Source organism: Schistocerca cancellata, chromosome 2 (genome assembly GCF_023864275.1).
Source record: "Schistocerca cancellata isolate TAMUIC-IGC-003103 chromosome 2, iqSchCanc2.1, whole genome shotgun sequence".
Lineage (NCBI taxonomy): Eukaryota > Metazoa > Arthropoda > Insecta > Orthoptera > Acrididae > Schistocerca > Schistocerca cancellata.
The window spans coordinates 748,239,773-748,259,276 of record NC_064627.1 but is presented as its reverse complement, the minus strand read 5'-3'; the positions used below and the strand labels follow the sequence as shown (position 1 = coordinate 748,259,276).

General features: G+C 38.2%; 1 protein-coding gene across 1 annotated transcript in view; it reads left to right on the top strand.

The window, feature by feature from the left end:
• Positions 1-19,504, top strand: part of LOC126162565 (GPI inositol-deacylase) — a 166,907-nt gene that overhangs the window by 89,517 nt on the left and 57,886 nt on the right. The window contains exons 8-10 of the mRNA XM_049919153.1: positions 9,632-9,900; positions 11,808-11,927; positions 15,691-15,909. Of these exons, the coding sequence (XP_049775110.1) occupies positions 9,632-9,900; positions 11,808-11,927; positions 15,691-15,909 (608 nt within the window). The remainder of the gene's footprint in view (positions 1-9,631; positions 9,901-11,807; positions 11,928-15,690; positions 15,910-19,504) is intronic.

Sequence of the window (19,504 nt, the reverse complement as noted above, 5' to 3'; positions counted from 1 at the left end):
CACTCTTTACAAGTTGAAGAAACACGAACTGTCATGGTGCTAGGTCCTCTTCCCATGTCTTGCCTTTTACTTTCTTCTAATTGAGAGTTCTTTGTAAAGATTTGTCATCATATCCATAGCACTGCACACTGCAACACAGAAGGTACTTCATACCAATATATGCAACTTTTTGCACTATTCCATTTCTTAGATTAGATTACATTAATTATTCATTCCATAGGCCCACAAAAGAGGGGCTCCTTCTGGGTGTGGAACATGTCAGATAAACACATTAGAAAAACTTGAGTTTCATTAATTTTAATGATCCTCGGTCAATAAACAGTAAAATTATGTACATGAATGAATGAATACTGAGTGAGGCAATGAATGACCGTGTATGTTTCTTGGTATCCATCCTAAACTCTCATATATTATTGTCATGAACCTTGTGGTTGGTTTGTGATGGCTGCAGTGGAATTGTTCTCTAAACTGCCTTGATAGCCAGTGCCCTAAATTTCTCGAGAACGAAACTGCCTTTTCTCCAAATTTCCCTTTTAAGTTCATTGAGCATCTCTCTCACACTTTTGTATGGGCTACGCTGACCTACTTAGAACCTAGCAGTCTGTGCTAAATTCTTTCAAAGTCTGTTATCATCCCTGTTCAATAATAATTCCAAAGGCATTTATAGTAGAAGAGTTCTGACAGACTGTTCTGCAGTTGGACAGTGTGGGGTGGAGGTTGTGTCGGATGGGTTGGGTGGATAGGGGGAGGCAAGATGAGGGGTTTAGGGTAGGTAGCTTGCAGTTCAGAGGGAGGTAGCCAGTTTGCTGGCTAGGAATGTCTGAGGCAGGTGTATGGGTGAGGCATGTGATGGGCATGTTCTGTAGTCGGCGGGGAGTGGCACACGTTGAAGATGTCATGGAAATGTGAATTGGGTGTGGGTGATAGGACAGAGGAAGGGAAAACTGTTGGCTGGAGAGTGTAGAGACAATGTGTTAATAGAGATGGAGGCCAGAAGAGTTACAGGAGTGAAGAATGTGTTGCCAGGATAACTCCCAACTGTGTAGTTCGTAAAAGCTGGTGATAGAGGGAAGGATTCAGATGGCCCAGGTTGTGAAACAGCCACTGAAATTAAGCAAGTTGTGCTTTGTTGCATGTCGTGACACTGGTTAGGCAACTTTGTTCTTGTCCATGGTTTAGCAGTGGCCATTCTACATCTATGTCTACATCTATAACCTGCAAACAATCATGAGGTGCATGGCAGAGGGTACATGCTATTGTACCAGTTATTAGGGTTTCTTCCTCTGCCATTCACATATAAAGCACAGGAAGGACGATTGAATGCCTCTACGCATGCAGTAACTATTCTAATCTTATCCTCATGGTTTCTGTGTGTCTTGAAACTTTGTTAATAGACTTTCTTGGGATACCAGAATGAGATTTTCACTCTGCAGCGGAGTGTGCGCTGATATTAAGCAAGTTTGGAAACATCCCACAGACTGTGGCTAAGCCATGTCTCCGCAATATCCTTTCTTTCAGGTGTGCAGTTCTGCAAGGTTCGCAGAAGAGCTTCTGTAAAGTTTGGAAGGTAGGAGACAAGGTTCTGGCAGAAGTAAAGCTGTGAGTACCGGGCGTGAGTTGTGCTTCAGTAGCTCAGTTGATAGAGCACTTGCCCGCGAAAGGCAAAGGTCCCAAGTTCGAGTCTCAGTCGGGCACACAGTTTTAATCTGCCAGGAAGTTTCTTGGGATAGTTTATGTCTATCTTCAAGAGTCTCCCACTTCAGTTCCTTCAGTACCTCTGTGACACACTCCCATGGTTTAAACAAACCTGTGACCATTTGTGCTGCTCTTCTCTGCATACATTCAATATCTCCTGTTAAAGTGCGTGTCATTTATGTTGGCGGCCGAGTTTAGGTTCGTTCTGCGCATCTTACGTCACAAAACACAATCAGCCAATGAACAGAGAACGATGTTGCCAGATCTCGATTGCAGTGCAGAGCACGGACGAGTGTCTCCAGTTTTAAAAACGTTCAGTCATAAATAAAGTAATAGAACAAAAGCAATGTCTTGATAGCAGACTTTCTTTTATAGAAAGTTTGGAAAAAACATTCTTTATACCAACTGCTTCATATTCTATTAATTAATTAAACCAAACAAGCAATAAGACTCCCAATTCAGGCGATAGCAAGGAAAGGTGTTTGTATCAATTTCACGAACCGCTTTTTCGCAATAAAGAGCAGCGGTAATTGTTTATTTCCTGTTGTACTTCGACGAAGCATGAGTAATTCATAGTCGTACCAGTAGTGTTTGTTAGTATTTTGTGTCACAGGTTAGAGTCCTCATGGAGTTATATTACCTGAAGAGCTGCGTTAGCGCAACGGTTAAGGTGTTAGGTTATGAGTTCAAACCTTGTGTGGTGCATAATATTTTCTTTATTTAAAAACAATATCAAAGTGTCTTACTTCACGAATTTTATTCGTTTGAATGCAGTTTTTTGAAATTTATAGTGCTTTGTCTCTTCATTAATCCTTTTGCTGCTGCAGACACATGCTCCCCGCATTCCGCGCTGTGCGCGATTTTGTCATCACTGCACTGCTTGCCTGTGCAGACACATCGTGTTCCCACTGCTTTGACACACTTATCATACGATTTCACAAAAACTATTTGGCCCAAAAATTTGATTTTTACACATCTTCTTAACTGATACCTTCCCCCCATAAATGACTAAATTTTGTTTCGATGTTCAACGCAGTTATTGTGCAGCATTAAATGTAATAAACCATTGCACGAAATTTTGAAGAGTTTGCAGAGGTAAAAGTACATAGCGTATACTTTCCGTATGGTCGATTTTAGTTGCCACAATGTTGAGAATGAAATGTGGACAAGATACCTAAATTTCACATGCCCAGTCTAAATTTCACATGCCCAGTGTAAATAAAACTTTTGTTACAGTCGCGAATTATATTACATACAACACCTATGTGGTACTTAAATTAAATGAGATATTGTTATACAGTAAATTTTATATGAAATTTAGGTATCTTGTCCACATTTCATTCTTAACATTGTTGCAACTAAAATCGACCATATGGAAAGTATACTCTATGGACTTTTACCTCTGCAAACTCTTCAAAATTTCGTGTTATGGTTTACTATATTTAATGCTGCATAATAACTGCATTGAACATCGAAACAAAATTAAGTCATTTATGGGGGGGAAGTTATCAGTCAAGAAGGTGTGTAAAAATCAAATTTTTGGGCCAAATAGTTTTTGTGGAATCAAATGATAAGTGTGTCAAAGCAGTGGAAACACGATGTGTCTGCACAGGCGAGCAGTGCAGTGACAAAATCGCGCACAGTGCGGAATGCAGGGAGCACGTCTTTGTAGCAGCGAAAGGGTTAATGCGGCCGTGATGGCTTTACTTCATGAACTGCGTGCTCCTCCCTAAACGTAAGCTTGCAAACTATGCTATACTATGGCGCTGCTTCTCTTGACACGTGCGTCGTGTGCAACTGACAATGCAGCAATCTCCCGCGTCTGGGCGGGCATGCGCAAGCTGCCAAGATAAAAGTGTTGAACTATAGTCCTATTTGGTATGGGTCCCACACACTTGAGCAATATTTTAGAACTGGTCACACAAGTGATTTGTAAGCAATCTCATTTGTAGACTGATTGCACTTCCCCAGTATTATACCAATAAACAAAGTCTGCCATCTGCTATACCCACGACTGAACCTATGTGATCATTCTGTTTCACATCCCTACAAAGTGTAACACCCAGGTATTTGTATGAGTTGGCCGATTCCAACAGTGACTCATTGATATTATAGTCATAGAACACTACTTTTTTTTCTTGTGTTAAGTGGAAAATTTTACATTTCTGAACATTTAGAGCAAGTTGCCAATCTCTGCATCATATTGAAATCTTATCAAGATCTGACTGAATATTTGTGCAGCTTCTTTCAGGTAGTACTTCGTTATAGATAAATGCATCAGCTGTAAAAAGCCTGATTTGTAATATTGTCTGCAAGGTCATTAATATGCTATATGAACAGCAAGGGTCCCACACACTTCCTTGGGACACATCCGAAGTTACTTCTATATCCAATTATGACTCTCCATCAAGGCTAACACGCTGTGTCCTCTCTAATAAAAAGTCCTCAATCCACTCATAAATTTCACTTGATATCCCATTTGATCGTACTTTTGACAATAAGCATAGGTGCAGTACTGAATCAAATGCTTTACGAAAATCAACAAATACTGCATCTACCTGGTTGCCTTGATCCAAAAGCTTTCAGTATGTCGTGTGAGAAAAGTGCGAGTTGGGTTTCACACAATCAATGTTTTTAAATTCTACAACAAATCGATGTCAAGGACATTGGATGTTAGTTTTGTGAATCGCTTCTATTACCCCTTCTGTAGACGGATATTAGATGAGCCTTTTTCCAAGAACTGAGCACGATTTTTTGTTTGAGTTATCTAAAAGATAGTTTACAGTTAGAAGAGGGGCTAACTCAGCCACAAATTCAGTATAGAATCTGATAGGGATTCCATCGGTACCTGGAGCTTTGTTCAGTTTTAATTCATTTTATTGGACAACTGGTTTGTAGACATTCCAACATAAAAAGCTGTGTATTGATTGCAGAAGAGTTGGTATATGACATGGTTGTTATCAGAGGTGGACCTGCCTGTGGTGGGGTAGGATGAGCCTGTGACAGGAATGGAGTAGGAAGTGCTGGTTGATTGGATTGGACAAGTTGGGAGTGGGAATGTTACAGGTATGGACTTGGATGTTGTGTAGGTTGGGTGGGCAGCAGAAAACCACTTTAGGAGAGATGGGAAGGATCTTGGGTAGGATGTCCCTCATTTCAGGACATGATGGTAGATTATCAAAACCCTGGGAAAGGATATGATTCAGTTGTTCCAGTCCCATATGATACTGGGTGAAGAGGATGACACTCCTTTGTAGCTTTTTCTTGGGGGGATGTGAAGATGTTGTTGTGGTCTTCAGTCCTGAGACTGGTTTGATGCAACTCTCCGTGCTACTCTATCCTGTGCAAGCTTCTTCATCTCCCAGTACTTAATACAGCCCTCATCCTTCTGAATATGCTTAGTGTATTCATCTCGTGGTCTGCCTCTACGATTTTTACCCTCCACGCTGCCCTCCAATACTAAATTGGTGATCCCTTGATGCCTCAGAACATGTCCTACCAACCGATCCCTTCTTCTAGTCAAGTTGTGCCACAAACTCCTCTTCTCCCCAATACTATTCAATACATCCTCATTAGCTATGTGATCTACCCATCTAATCTTCAGCATTCTTCTGTAGCACCACATTTCGAAAGCTTCTATTCTCTTCTTGTCTAAACTATTTATTGTCCATGTTTTACTTCCATACATGGTTACACTCCATACAAATACTTTCAGAAATCAATACTCGATGTTAACAAATTTCTCTTCTTCAGAAACGCTTTCCTTGCCATTGCCAGTCTAGATTTTATATCCTCTCTAATTCGACCATCATCAGTTATTTTGCTCCCCAAATAGCAAAACTCCTTTACTACTTTAAGTGTTTCATTTCCTAATCTAATTCCCTCAGCATCACCCGACTTAATTTGACTACATTCCATTATCCTCGTTTTGCTTTTGTTGAAGTTCATCTTATACCCTCCTTTCAAGACACTTTCCATTCCGTTCAACTGCTCTTCCAAGTCTTTTGCTGTCTCTGACAGAATTACAATGTCATTGGCAAATCTCAAAGTTTTTTTGTTTTTTTTTTTTCTTCTCCATGGGTTTTAATACCTACTCCGAACTTTTCTTTTGTTTCCTTTACTGCTTGCTCAATATACAGATTGAATAGAATCGGGGAGAGGTTACAACCCTGTCTCACTCCCTTCCCAACCAATGCTTCCCTTTCATGTCCCTCGACTCTTATAATTGCCATCTGCTTTCTGAACAAATTGTAAATAGCCTTTTGCTCCCTGTATTTTACTCCTGCCACCTTCAGAATTTGAAAGAGAGTATTCCAGTCAACATTGTCAAAAGCTTTCTCTAAGTCTACAAATGCTAGAAACGTAGGTTTGCCTTTCCTTAATCTTTCTTCTAAGATAAGTCATAGGGTCAGTATTGCCTCACGTGTCCCAACATTTCTACAGAATCCAAACTGATCTTCCCCGAGGTCGGCTTCTACCAATTTTTCCATTCATCTGTAAAGAATTCGCATTAGTATTTTGCAGCTGTGGCTTATTAAACAGATAGTTCAGTAATTTTCACATTTGTCAACACCTGCTTTCTTTGGGATTGGAAGTATTATATTCTTCGTGAAGTCTGAGGGTATTTCGCCTGTCTCATACATCTTGCTCTTCAGATGGTAGAGTTTTGTCAGTACTGGCTCTCCCAATGCTGTCAGTAGTTCTAATGGAATGTTGTCTACTCCCGGGGCCTTGTTTCGACTCAGGTCTTTCAGTACTCTGTCAAACTCTTCACGTAGTATCATATCTCCCATTTCATCTTCATCTACCTCCTCTTCCATTTCCATAATATTGTCCTCAGGAACATCGCCCCTGTATAGACCCTCTATATACCCCTTCCACCTTTCTGCTTTACCTTCTTTGCTTAGAACTGGGTTTCCATCTGAGCTCTTGATATTCATGCAAGTGGTTCTCTTTTCTCCAAAGGTCTCTTTAATTTTCATGGTATATATGTTTGTAGTGCAGCTTTGGGGGGCAGGTAGGGAGGGGAGGTAGAGGTAGTGCCTTTCAGTGAAGGCACTCATGAGACTTTCAGCATATTGGGCAAGAGAGCTCTTGGCAATACAGATACACTGCCCACATGTGGCCAGTCTGTATGAGAGAGATTTTTTGGAGTGGAAGGGATGGCAGCTGTCAAAATATAGGTACTGTTGGTGGTTCGTGGGTTTAATATGTACAGAGGTATGGATGGAGACTTCAGAGAGGTGGCACTCAATGACCATGAAGATGGAACGTTGGGTTGAGGAGGACCAGGTGAAGCAGGTGGGAGAGATGGTGTGATGTTGTGGAGGAATGAGGACAGGGTGTCTACACTCTAGTGCAAGAAAGAATTGACTCCAAAAGTTAGCAAGTTAGCAAGTTTTCTTTCCCATTTGTGGTCAATGACTCAATGCTTGTGCTATGGAGTGGTCTCCTTTACTGCCTAAAATTATTTACTCTTGCATTTCCTATACAGGTGTGCTGCATTCATCCAGAACCCTACCTATGTGTCCAGTCTTCCATTCACACTGCTGATTTCATGTGATTATACTATTTCATATCACTTCTTTATATTACTCCTAGATATTCAGATGGCATATCAGGCTCTAGAAGATTACCATTAATCATGTAATAGGGTACTGTGGGATTTTTTCTCTTTGTTATGCACTTTATATTGCATGTATTTAATTTTAAGGAGCTGACATTCAGTACAATATGTTGACATACTCCCTAAGTGGTATTGCATTTTCTTACAATTGTTCAGCTGCAGACAACAGCACCACCAGTAAACAATCTGAAAGTGCCCCTTCTCTTATAAACTGTTTCTGTTGATGGAGAATATTACCACTGCTGTTATGTTTCCAGTGTTACTTTCATTTCTGATGAACTTTCGTCATCTAGTATAATGTACTGTTTTCATTAGCCATGTTCTTCAAGCGATTCACATCTTTGTAAAGATACTCCATATGGTTGTACATTGATTATTACTTGACACTGCCATACAGTTAACAGTAATCAGTATCAACTACGTCCAAGACATTTTGTGTGAATAAATTAACTGTCTTGGTACAAGTGTTTTCTGTAAACCCATATTATTCTTTGAGAAAAGCTTCTTTTCTAAGAATGGCATACTCTCTGAGCTTCTAGGATCGTCCAACAGACAGATATTGTATATTGATCAATGACAGGTTTGAGAACAGTTTTCCACCTGAGCAATTTTTCGTTCAACACGTGTCCATCTCCCCCCTCTCCCCACACCCGACTCCCACCCTCCCTATTTTCTATCGTACACTTTTACCCATGTCATTTTTCGCTATTACTTCTGAGACACACTTTATTCAAATTTCTCACTTGGGATTCCCTCTCAGCTTAGTGCTCCAAGCTGCTGCTACTAATTGTGATACGGTCCGTATAGAAATCTTATAGTTGTTGTGCCCCTTCCAGCCTGGTGCCCTAAGTGGCAGCTTGTGTCTGTAATTCAGTCCGTTCACTGTTGTACTTTTCTTTATAAATAGGTGTGACCTACATTCTTTTCCAGACATAGAATTGTTTATTGCTGGAGATATTCTCAATAAATATGAGCTAAATGTGGATTTAATTCCAAAGTGTCTTCAATGTAAAATCTGACTGGTATACTGTCATCAGAGAGTGATTTATTTTTCACTTTGAGTGGTCTTATTTTTCAGTGCTGGATTATTTCAGTGATACTTTTTTGTAATTTATGCAATGATCAAATAGTGATATGGTTGCAATTTTCTCATGTCTTTTTAAATGTGCTTCAAAAAATCCGAGCTCCAAATACATTGCACAGCCATAGGAATAGCACGGGAGCTTAAGCAAAATTCTCCAATACCGGCAGTTCATGGCCTAGTATATAAGCTGAAACAATGTCAAAATGAGTTATAGAGTACACTGTGTTAACAGTGAACAAATTGATAGATATGGCCACTTAGTTATACATCATTTCACAATTAATATATGCATGAAAATTTTCATGCCTTAGTCAACATGAAACTTTCACTGTGTTCCTTGCTTTATTCTCTCAGCACAGCCCATTCTAGATGATGAACATATTTTTTCTTTAATGCCGCCAAAATCTGGTTCTTGGAGAACGCCAAGTAACTTAACATTCTCTTATAACATCCTACGCTGGCTGTTGAAGCAGTAATGGCTGGAACTCTTATATCTTTGTGGCTGTTACTGATTTTATCCCATGGCCAGCTTTAAACATGGCTGCTGAAATTTGCAAACATGAACAGTATCCATCATTCTCTCTATAGAATTTTAGAGTTAGAAGCCATGCTTACTAATGAAATATTTACTAGTATTTCCACAAGTTATCACAGGATGCAGATTTTGGTTAGCAAAAAGAACGTGGAATATATGTATAGACAATTAATGAAAATTAATTGTTAACATATTGTAAAGAATTAGTTTTTAATAGATGCTTCTCCTTATTAATGTGTACCTTGAAACATTCCACACACTTAAATGTTCTCCTTCGTGACAAACTGTTAGTAAAAGAATGAAGAAGTTTATTGTAAAGCAATTCAGTCATCATCTTTGTAATGTATTTTCATTGATTTTCTTAGCTGACGTCAATCTGCAGAAAATTTTTGCATGTTGCAGACCACATCATATTTTAAAATGATGTATCAGTGTTTGGGCCACTATTGCAGATAGCCCTCTTCAGGGTATATTCCTGATATCCTGATTAAGTTCACTTACAGCAGTGGCCTAAACATTGGTACATCAGTTTACAACAAGACACAGTCTTCAGCAAAAAAATAAAAAAAAAACAAAACAAAAAAAAAAACATGAAAATCTTTGCAATGACTTGACCTGTTGATCAACTGTATCTAAAATCTACTGTTCCAGAGTTTTATCTTATACTTATTATGTTTTTTGTATCTTTCAGCTGCAGCTTCATATAGATGTCCATTCATCAGAGCGACATTTTGTAGTCCCATTGCCACCTTTACTGCCATTTTCACGTCCAGTTAATATATTACCAAAACTGACAGATGAGAAGGCATTGCATTACCGATTTTATTTGTCAGATCTGGAAAAGCTGTGGCAAGCATACCTACTTTATATAAAACCTGTTACTTGCCGCAGTGGTGCACACCAAGCAGTTGCAAAGTTTTATGTGCCATGGAATAAGGAAGCAGTTCATAAACTTGTGACGTAAGTTGAGCTGAATACTTAAAATGCTGCAGCCTGCAGACGTACTTTTATAGTGCAGTCTGCATGTTATTTATATTTAAATATGTGCTTTTCAAATTTCTATATTCAATTTTTAAGCAGATGAGTAATGGATCTCTTATTTTTGAGTTTATCTTAAAACAATAAACTGTTGGGGGTTGGAGGGGAGGGGGACAAATTTTTGCACATCAGTTAGGTATTAAGTGGGCTTTTATCTGTTTCATTTATAGGTAGTTATGTCTGACATTGTGCAAAGAATTTACTTCTCCAGTTTAACAAGAAGTAAAAGTGAAAATGGAAAAACTAATAAAATTTTTCAAGTATGAAACTTCGGTTGCTGTGTCGGGCCTTTGCATTGGATGCACACAAGAACTATCATATGTTGTGCAGACACACACACATACATACATACATACATACATAGGTATGTAGGGATTTTCTGGCCATAGGCTTGCATTCTGACTTCGACAACAGTACAAATGTCAAGACATCAGTGCAGTTATCAAGAGAGCTTTACATTATAGTTTGTTTCTTCACAGGTAGTACTACTGATTTTCGACATGGTTGCATTTTGGATAACTTTATGTACTCCAGTGTTGTGGTCGAGTCAGGCTGCTACAGGCATGTCTGAAGATGAAATTGTGTAGTTCTTAAATCTTTCATGAAGTAAACAGTGTGAACAAAACAGCCGAATGGATTATCTAATAACAATGTATCAAGCCACTTCCTTCTGCTATTAACCTCAGCTTTTTCAAATGTCATGGCAAATTGCTTGTGTTTACTGTTAATGGCTACAAAACATTGCTGCTAAACTAAAGTAATGTCTCTGTCACTTTGATTTAAGTGTTTATAACTTAAATTACTTTTTAGGACCAACAATTAACTGAATTCAGCAAACAATATATGTTTTTTTCTCTTTATCTTCTATCGTTTCATGATGAATGCCCACACAAGGAATAATGGCTGAGACAGCAAAGAGGAATAAACCAAATTATCAGACATGAAAATGTCAAGGAAGTGTGACATTTTTCTTACTACCAAAAATGTTGTTCTTGATATGCAAAAAGTATATTTAAGATTTGAAAGTGCAAATAAAAATTTAACTTGTTGAAGTAGATAGAGACACAGTTATTTTCTACCAAAAAATAAATATTGTTTTTGACTCTTCTACTGGCAGCAATGTAATATTTATTTACAAGATCTCGTACATTTAAGTCTGTATTTTACAACATAATTTTTTAGGGGCATAATTAAATATGGGTTCTATTTATGGAATAAAATTGGAGTATCTCTATACATCTTTTATATGTTTTCAGTCTCAGATAGGGGTGGTGATTTTTTGCCCATACCAGTCCCTCCAGGATGACCCCAGGTCCAGTTAACCTACTAGCAGATGAGTACTGGGGATCTCTCCCAGGGGTAAAAGATGGCTGGGGCAATGCCCTCCCCCCCACCCTCCCCTTGCTAGTGTCACACTGAAGAAAGGCTGAACTCTGCTTACAGTCAGACAGTAGCTCAGTCACGGACTTTCACCACAGTCTTTACTTTTTTTATATATTTATGTGTCTGAAACAGGGAAGGTATGTCTCGATGTATGTGTAATAATTATAAAAATAATTTATCATTATGTTTATTGATCAGTGCTTTCTGCAATAAGTACAGTGAAATCTGTGTATCAGATTACTATTTTTTATTCTACATAGTGTTATATTTTTTAAATAACTGTTCTTATAAATTTTCTTTGACATTTTAATATCCTTTTCTCTAATTTAACATTTTTCCTAAGTTGTGAATGCTCCAGCAACGTGTGGATATAGAAAAAAAATCAACTGTTTACCTTTTTAAGTTCCACTGACCCCTAAGAAAATCGTATCTCACTAATGTTTTAGCGGCAAGTCAGCAACTCCATTGAAGGTGAAACTGCAGTCACCAAAGCCAGCATTATACAATGGATCCAAACACCCATACATTGATCTAATATTGGATGCTTCTTGTCAGTACATGTTGAGGTAGGTACTTTCCATTCTAAATGAGTTCTTCCTCTCTATTTCCATAAATTATGAGACCTGTCACAGAAAGCTTTATTGAAATTAAATTGCTAGACTTTAGTTCCTCCTTCCTCTTCTCTCCTTTCTCCTTCAGTTTTCCCCTTCTTTAAAATTTCATTATTGATGCTCTTAGCTGAAATAAATAGAAATTTGTAATCAATATTTCTGTATGATGTGATGTTGTACAATAGCCCCTTAACTGTTATAACACTGTAGCCTTACTTATGATAAATCAAAATCTGAATCCACAAATAAAATAAAAGTTCATTAATAATTTGTAGCCGTAGCCTGATTTTCTGATTTGTTTAGTATTCATGATGTACTTGTTCTGGTTTGTATGATGACTTGATTTAAGCTCTATATTTCTATTGATAAACTGGTTTGAGCTGTAGATGATTGCCCCAAGTAACCACTGATTATCACTCAAAATAAGTCACCTTCTTCCTTTCAAAATAATTTTATTCCAGCCTTATTTTTGTTCAATAACAAAAAAATGGTGTTGATTGCTAAGTGGTTTAGTAACATAGGAATTATTCCAGTGATGCCTTGTGCACCGTCATCAGATATAAAATGTTTGGCCATCATTACAATGTGAGTGTGGATTGCAGAATGACAAGATACTCTCATCTGCAGATGGCATTTCTGCGGGATCTGTGCATACATTCATGCAAGATGACCAGAAAATGTAGAAAATGTCTTCCATGTGTGTGTCGCAAATCCCGATAAATGATGTCAAATCTCTGCACATGGCAATTTGCCAGTCATTGGTGATGCATGATGGCGCCATGAATGAGATTCCTTTTTCAATAGTTGTGACAATGGATAAAACTTGTGTCATTTTTCAAGTACCAGTAAGACTCCCAGCCACCGAGATAATTTCAGGTAAAGGCTATTGGCAAAAAAATGATGGTGGCCACATTTTGGGGCAACAATGGCCTGACCATTAATTGATTGTGTTCCAAACCATACTACGGTGACAGGTGCAAACTATCAAGGTATGTTGAAGAACAAACACCCTTCAGCATTGTGAAGAAAATGGCTGTAAATGAGTGTGTGTGTGTGTGTGCTCTTTCACAAGACACTGCATTGTTGCATCAGATAAATGAGACAGAAGTATTTCCTCATGAAGACAGATTTAAATGGTTTCTCAGACTCATTCATTACTCTCCTGCCCTGGCTCCTGACAGTCTTTTGGCTTATCCAGTGAGGAAAGATGAACTCCAAGGTCACACTTTCTTCACTTGTACCACTAAATCAAGAGTTCTGCAGTGTCAAAACAGACTCCTAAAGAAGTATTTGCTGCAGGCATAGCATCAGGGTGTCAACATTGTGAAAATGTGTAAGGCTGCAGGAGATTACATTGAGAAATAACAGAAGTTTCAAAATTTTTTGTGCGACTATGGTGATGATAATTAAAAAACAGAAATGAAGACCTTAGAACTTGAATGTACCTTGTACATAACAATTGTTAGAATGATAATGTGTTGTTCATAACACAGGGAATGCAACTAAATACTTAATTACAGGAATGTTGACAAGACGTTTAATGGATATGTAGTGAGGTCCCCCATCATTCATTGATGTAGTTCCCAGTTTAATAATGGGGTATCATTGGTGTAGTGTGAACAGATTTAATATCTACAATCATGAGTAATGTGAAGTACGCACAAGAGAAATTTGACCCTAGAGCTGCTTATCTGTCGACATCCATTCAAAAGTAGTAGCTGAAGATTTCTACACAGGCAATATTGAAAATGTTCAAGACAAATGAAGATGACTTTTCCAAGCATCACATTGTAATGGATGAATACTAAGTTTACCATTGCAAAAACAAAAACAAAAACAAAAGAAAAGAGCAAGTAGTGAAAACACTTCCACACAGACACATTCCTCATCCAAGATGATGATGCAGCATAGAAAAAGAATTAACAGGGCACCACAACAGATCTTTGACAAAATTATGCCAAAATGGTGCAAAAGGCAAACAATGATGGTGAAATTTTTGAATTCTCAATATCTCCCTTCATCTACTGCATTTTGTTCAGGTCACCCACTGACTTATTCCTCTCTTATTCCTCTTTCTTTGACTGAAAGAATTACTGCACAGGGTGCCTTCTGTGTTGGAGACCTGTTTTCAGAGTCACATGTGGCACTCCTACAATAATGGCATATGACACGCCATACATCTGTGACAAAAATCTATAAATTTGAACAGATTGTGTATAAGAAGGTCTGGTAAATATCAAAATTTGAAATCCTCCTTCCTTTCTTTCTTTCTTACTTTAAGGCAAAGTTTACAGCTTGATGTGGAAATTGCTATACCCATGTGCAATGAAGGAAAAGGCACTCAAATTTCTGATAAAGAAATCTAAACGAGTACAGTGTCTGGGCTCTCTTTTATGTGTTGAATTGAATGTAACAATTTCTGTGTTCAGGATGAAATGTTTATAATAATTTATGGCCTTATGTAGATATTGGGGGCTGGTGAAAAAGGGAATTTGTACATGCTTCCACCAGATAACACATACTTGAGGGCCTTGTAAATCTTGCTTCTTCACCAAATTATGTACAAATAAATGAGAGAGAGTAATAGTTGCTGACTCTTCTGAACATGTAAGGGAAGAAAAAAAAAAAAAAAAAACAAACTGGATGTGGATACCTATTTACAGCAGTATGGAAGATTGTTGAATAACACTCACATTAGAGGAGCAGTACATTGTATGTAGTTTTGGCTGGGAATCAGTTGATACAAACCACGTTCTTGATGCACCCATATGCTGTCAGCTCATTCATGAAAACACAACTATTTTTTGAACAGTGAGTGGAGACAGTACTGCTTTAGGCAGATAGACAAGTTTGTGTGTAAACCAAATGTTGCCAATAGGTTACAAAAAAGTCCAAATAACAGTCCAGAAGAAAACAATGCAACACTGGGTTGTAGCCAGTAGGTACACCAAAGAACTTCTAAACGTCAACTGGTTGTGAAAAGTGAGGCTGCAGCAGTTTGGGGCAGCCCCAGTGTTTTGCCAAATCACTTGGCACTGGCAGGTTTGTGTTTCTGCACCGCACCTGGCGACCTTGCCAGATGCATGCATAATTATATTGATTGACCCATTGATACACCCAGCGGGATTACAAAAGCCTGTATTTAAACTATACTCTGTGAGCTCGTTATGAAAGTTCAGGAGAGTTAATTTTTTTTTAATTTTTGCATCTTATTGTGTACTTCTCATCTCTAGCTTCAGACTCTCACATTATATTTCAGAGTTGTTGTGCACATTTGTTAACAATATGTCAACTGGCTTTTGGTACTCATATGTTATCTGAGAAACTTTCCCATTAAGTCTGTCACACCATCTCACACAGAAAAAACTATGTAACAAAAGTTTCCAAAAGCTTCTGCTTTGGGAATATGAGTGTAAAAGAGTGTTTTACTCCTCTGCTTTGGACTTTAGAGTGCTGGTGATTGTTTTGTTCTCATATTCCCAATGTTCCCAGTATTCTGTGCTGATGCAAGTAATCAGTGTTTGTCACATCAAGCCTGAGTTTTGTATGAAATTCTTCATCTTTTGATTGTATTAATGGCCAGTTACTGTGTACATGTTTTATTCTTACTTCTATTTCTGAGATATCAGATATCTTTGTGCACATATACCCACAATTTTTTGACATCTATTAAATTATTATGTAATTACAATTTACAACTTCTGTGTATTTTGTACAGCATCCAGCCCTCCATAGCTGACAGTCTTGGACAGTTAGTACGATTCTACTCACCTCAGCTGCCAGCATATGTGGCCACCATACTGTTACTTGTACTGCGCCAGCAAATAGTAGAACTCTCAAAAACTGGAAGCTGTGTCATGTTTCATACTGCTTTGGGAACAGGTGGCAAAGCATATAACTTGTTCTTTGTTGCCATAATCACTTCTCAAATACTCAGGTATGTATTATTGGTAAATTGGTATCTCATACTATATTTAATGTTGTAAATAAATGTTCCATGGCAATGAATTTTTTGCTATTATGACGTGTATTATAGCTTTTGAATAAGATCTGCATACTTGTGTGAAAAGCTATATCAATGCCTCAGCCATTAACAGCAGCAAAACGAAGTGACCCAGTAGTTTTTACAACACACAAGGCATCAACAGAAAATGATTTACACTTCATCAAATAGCTAGAGAGAATCAGTTGTGTCCCAGGTACAAACTGCCAAATGGAAGTCGGAATCAATTACAACTTAGAAGATTTATTCTGAAAACAAGGTGAAACATAACTCAGCATAATCACTCGTGTCCAGGTCCATAGCCAAAGTTCATCTCCCGTAAATATTGTCACAGTAACAACATCGCAACTGAGAGTAGAAATGTTCCGTACTCCAGGAGGCTCACCAGATGACTTCCCCTCTGGGCCGCGATGACGCGGCTTAATCATGTGGGACTGCATCCTGATTGGCTCGGGCGACTCCAGCTGTATCTCTTGTGGCACCCTCCACCCAAACGCTAATCCATGAATTCCTCTCCTGCGCCAACTTCTTCATCTCAGAGTAGCGCTTGCAACCTACATACTCAATTATTTGCTGTCATCCTCCACAGTTTCTCCCTCTACAACCCCCTCCAGTACGATGGAAGTTAGTCCCTGATGTCTTAACAGATGTTCTCTGTCCCATCTCCTTGTCAGTGTTCCCCACATATTTTCACTACCATACAATGCTTTGCTCCAAACGTATATCCTCAGAAATTTTTTCATTAAGGCCTGCATTTGATACTAGTAGACTTCACTTTTCCAGGAATTCCCTTTCTGCCAATGCTAGTCTGGTTTTTATGTCTTCCTTGCTCCATCCATCATGGGTTATTTTGCTGTCTAGCTAGTAGAATTCCTTAACTTTAAATACTTCATGATCGCCATTTCTTATATTATGTTTCTTGCTGTTCTCATTTTTTCTACATCTCATTACTTTCGTCTTTCTTCAGTTTACTCTCAGTCCATTTTATTTACTTCTAGGCTTTTTATTGGAGTAAACACATCCTGTAATTGTTCTTCACTTTTAGTGAGGATAGCAATGTCATCTGTGAATCTTATCAGTCAAAACCTTTAACCTTCAATTTTAATCCCACTCTTGAGTCTTTCTTTTATTGCCGTCATTGCTTCTTCGATGTATAGATTGAACTGTAGGGGCAAAAGACTAAATCCCTGTCTTAAACACCTTTTAATCTGAGCACTTCATTCTTGGTCTTCCAACCTTACTGTTTGCTTTTGGTTCTCATTCATATTTCTCTTTAGCTTACACCTAGTTTCCTCAGAATTTGGAACAGCATGTAACCATTTTACATTGTCGAATACATTTTCCAGCTGAACAAATCCTATGAACATATCTTGATTTTTGTTCAGACTTGTTCCCATTATCAACTGCAACATCAAAACTGCCTCTCTGGGTCTTATAATTTTTGCACTTGACAGCGATTGCTATCTCCGGAATTTTGTGGATGATGATTTTCCAAAAGTCTGATGGTGTATGTTGCCAGTCTCATACATTTTACACAATGTGAAAAGCTGTTTAGTTGCCACTTCCCCAATGATTTTAGAAATTTTGATGGAATGTTATCTATCCCTTCTGCCTTATTTAATCTTAAGTCATGCAAAGTTCTTTTTCTCTTTTATGGCAACTTCTGTTTCTTCCTCTATCACATTATGAGACAAGTCCTCCATCTTGTAGATGCCTTCAGTGTACTCTTTCCACCTATCCACTCTCTCCTCTGCATTTAACAGTGGAATTCCTATTGCACACTTAATTTTACCGCTCTTGTTTTTAGTTTCACCAAAGTTTATTGTGACTTTTCCATATTCTGTGTCAGTCCTTCCGACAGTCAGTTCTTTTTTGATTTCTTCACATCTTTCATGTAGCCATTTCACCTTATCTTCCCTACATATCCGGTTCATTTCATTTCTAAGTGACTTGTGTTTCTGTATTCCTGAATTTTCCTGAACACTTTCATATTTCCTTCTTTTGTCAATCAGTTGAAGAATTCCTTCTGTTAACCATGGTGTCTTTATGGTTACCTTCCTTGTACCTATGTTTTTCTTTCCAGCTTCTGTGATTGCCCTTTTTGGAGATGTCCATTCCCCTTCAGCTGAAGAGCTTATTGTGATATTACTTACCGCAGTATCTACAGCCTAGAGTACTTTGAGCATATCCCTTCATTCCTTAGTATTGCTGTACCCTCCTCCTTTGCACATTGATTCTTCCTGACTAGTCTCTTAAACTTCAGTGTACTCTTCATCATTACTAAATTGTGATCTGTGTCTATATCTGTTCTTGATTTTGGAATCTCTGCCTGACCATGGGGTAATCTGACTGGAATTGTCCTGTATTTCCTGCCCTTCTCAAAGTATACCTCCTCCTCTTGTTATTCTTGAACAGAGTATTCACTGTTTGTAGCTAAACTCAGTTAGTCTTTCTCCTCTCTCATTCCTACAACCAATCCCATATTCTCCTGTAACCCTTTCATCTAATCTTTCCTACACAACAGCATTCCAATTTCCAATGACTATTTGATTTTCATATCCTTTTATGTATTGAACTACCTGTTCAATATCCTAATGCATTAAGGTAAATTAGAGGCACTTAAAGTTACTGATGCTCAGTTGTGGTTCCGTCACACAGGGAAACTCTGTAGAAAGATTCTGTACACAGTAAATTTGTATTGGAACTGCCACATGCAACCCATATTACATAGTGTTTAAAGGTCATCTATATTAATAACCAGAATGAATAATGCTCCTATCACAGCACAAAAAAGGTGAATGTATCTTGGGTAGGGTTAGGGGTATAAAAGAAGAGAACTAGCTTTTCAATTTATCTGGCAGTTTCAAAGACATTTAAATGAAAACATTATGACATATTTGTGCTTTTTTACTTGTTAGCATTACTATCCATGTCATGTAATATAACGGATCATGTCAAGTGAAGTAATTACACCATCATTTCATTCAGCATGGCATCTGTAATGTCGTGCAGAATGACACATTTTTAATGACATCATTAAAGTTTAGGATCAAGCATCCCCACTCTGGGATACTTCCTATTATAAATGCATCCCCACTCTCAGATTACTTCCTACTGCAGATGCATCCCACACTCAAGCAGCATATAAATTTATGTCTGTCTGGTCTTACACTCACACCATACATGTAATCAGGGGAGGGGGGGGGGGGGACAAATGATCCCCTTGGGGAAAAGGATCAACTGCCACCTAGGAATCAAAAACTTGTTTTAGCATCTCCTCTCCTCCCCAGAAATTTTATCCTCCCCTCCCCCCCTCCCCCCCTCCCCCCAGGAAAACCTTTTTAGCTATTATATGTATGCTCTTCAGCTAGATGATATCATACACTGAGGTGACAAAAGTCATGGGACAATAATATGCACATATATAGGTGGCAGTAGTATTGTGTACACAATATATAAAAGGGAATTGAACAGCCGGAGCTATCATTTGTGCTCACGTGACTCATGTGAAATGTTCCCTCCATGGTTA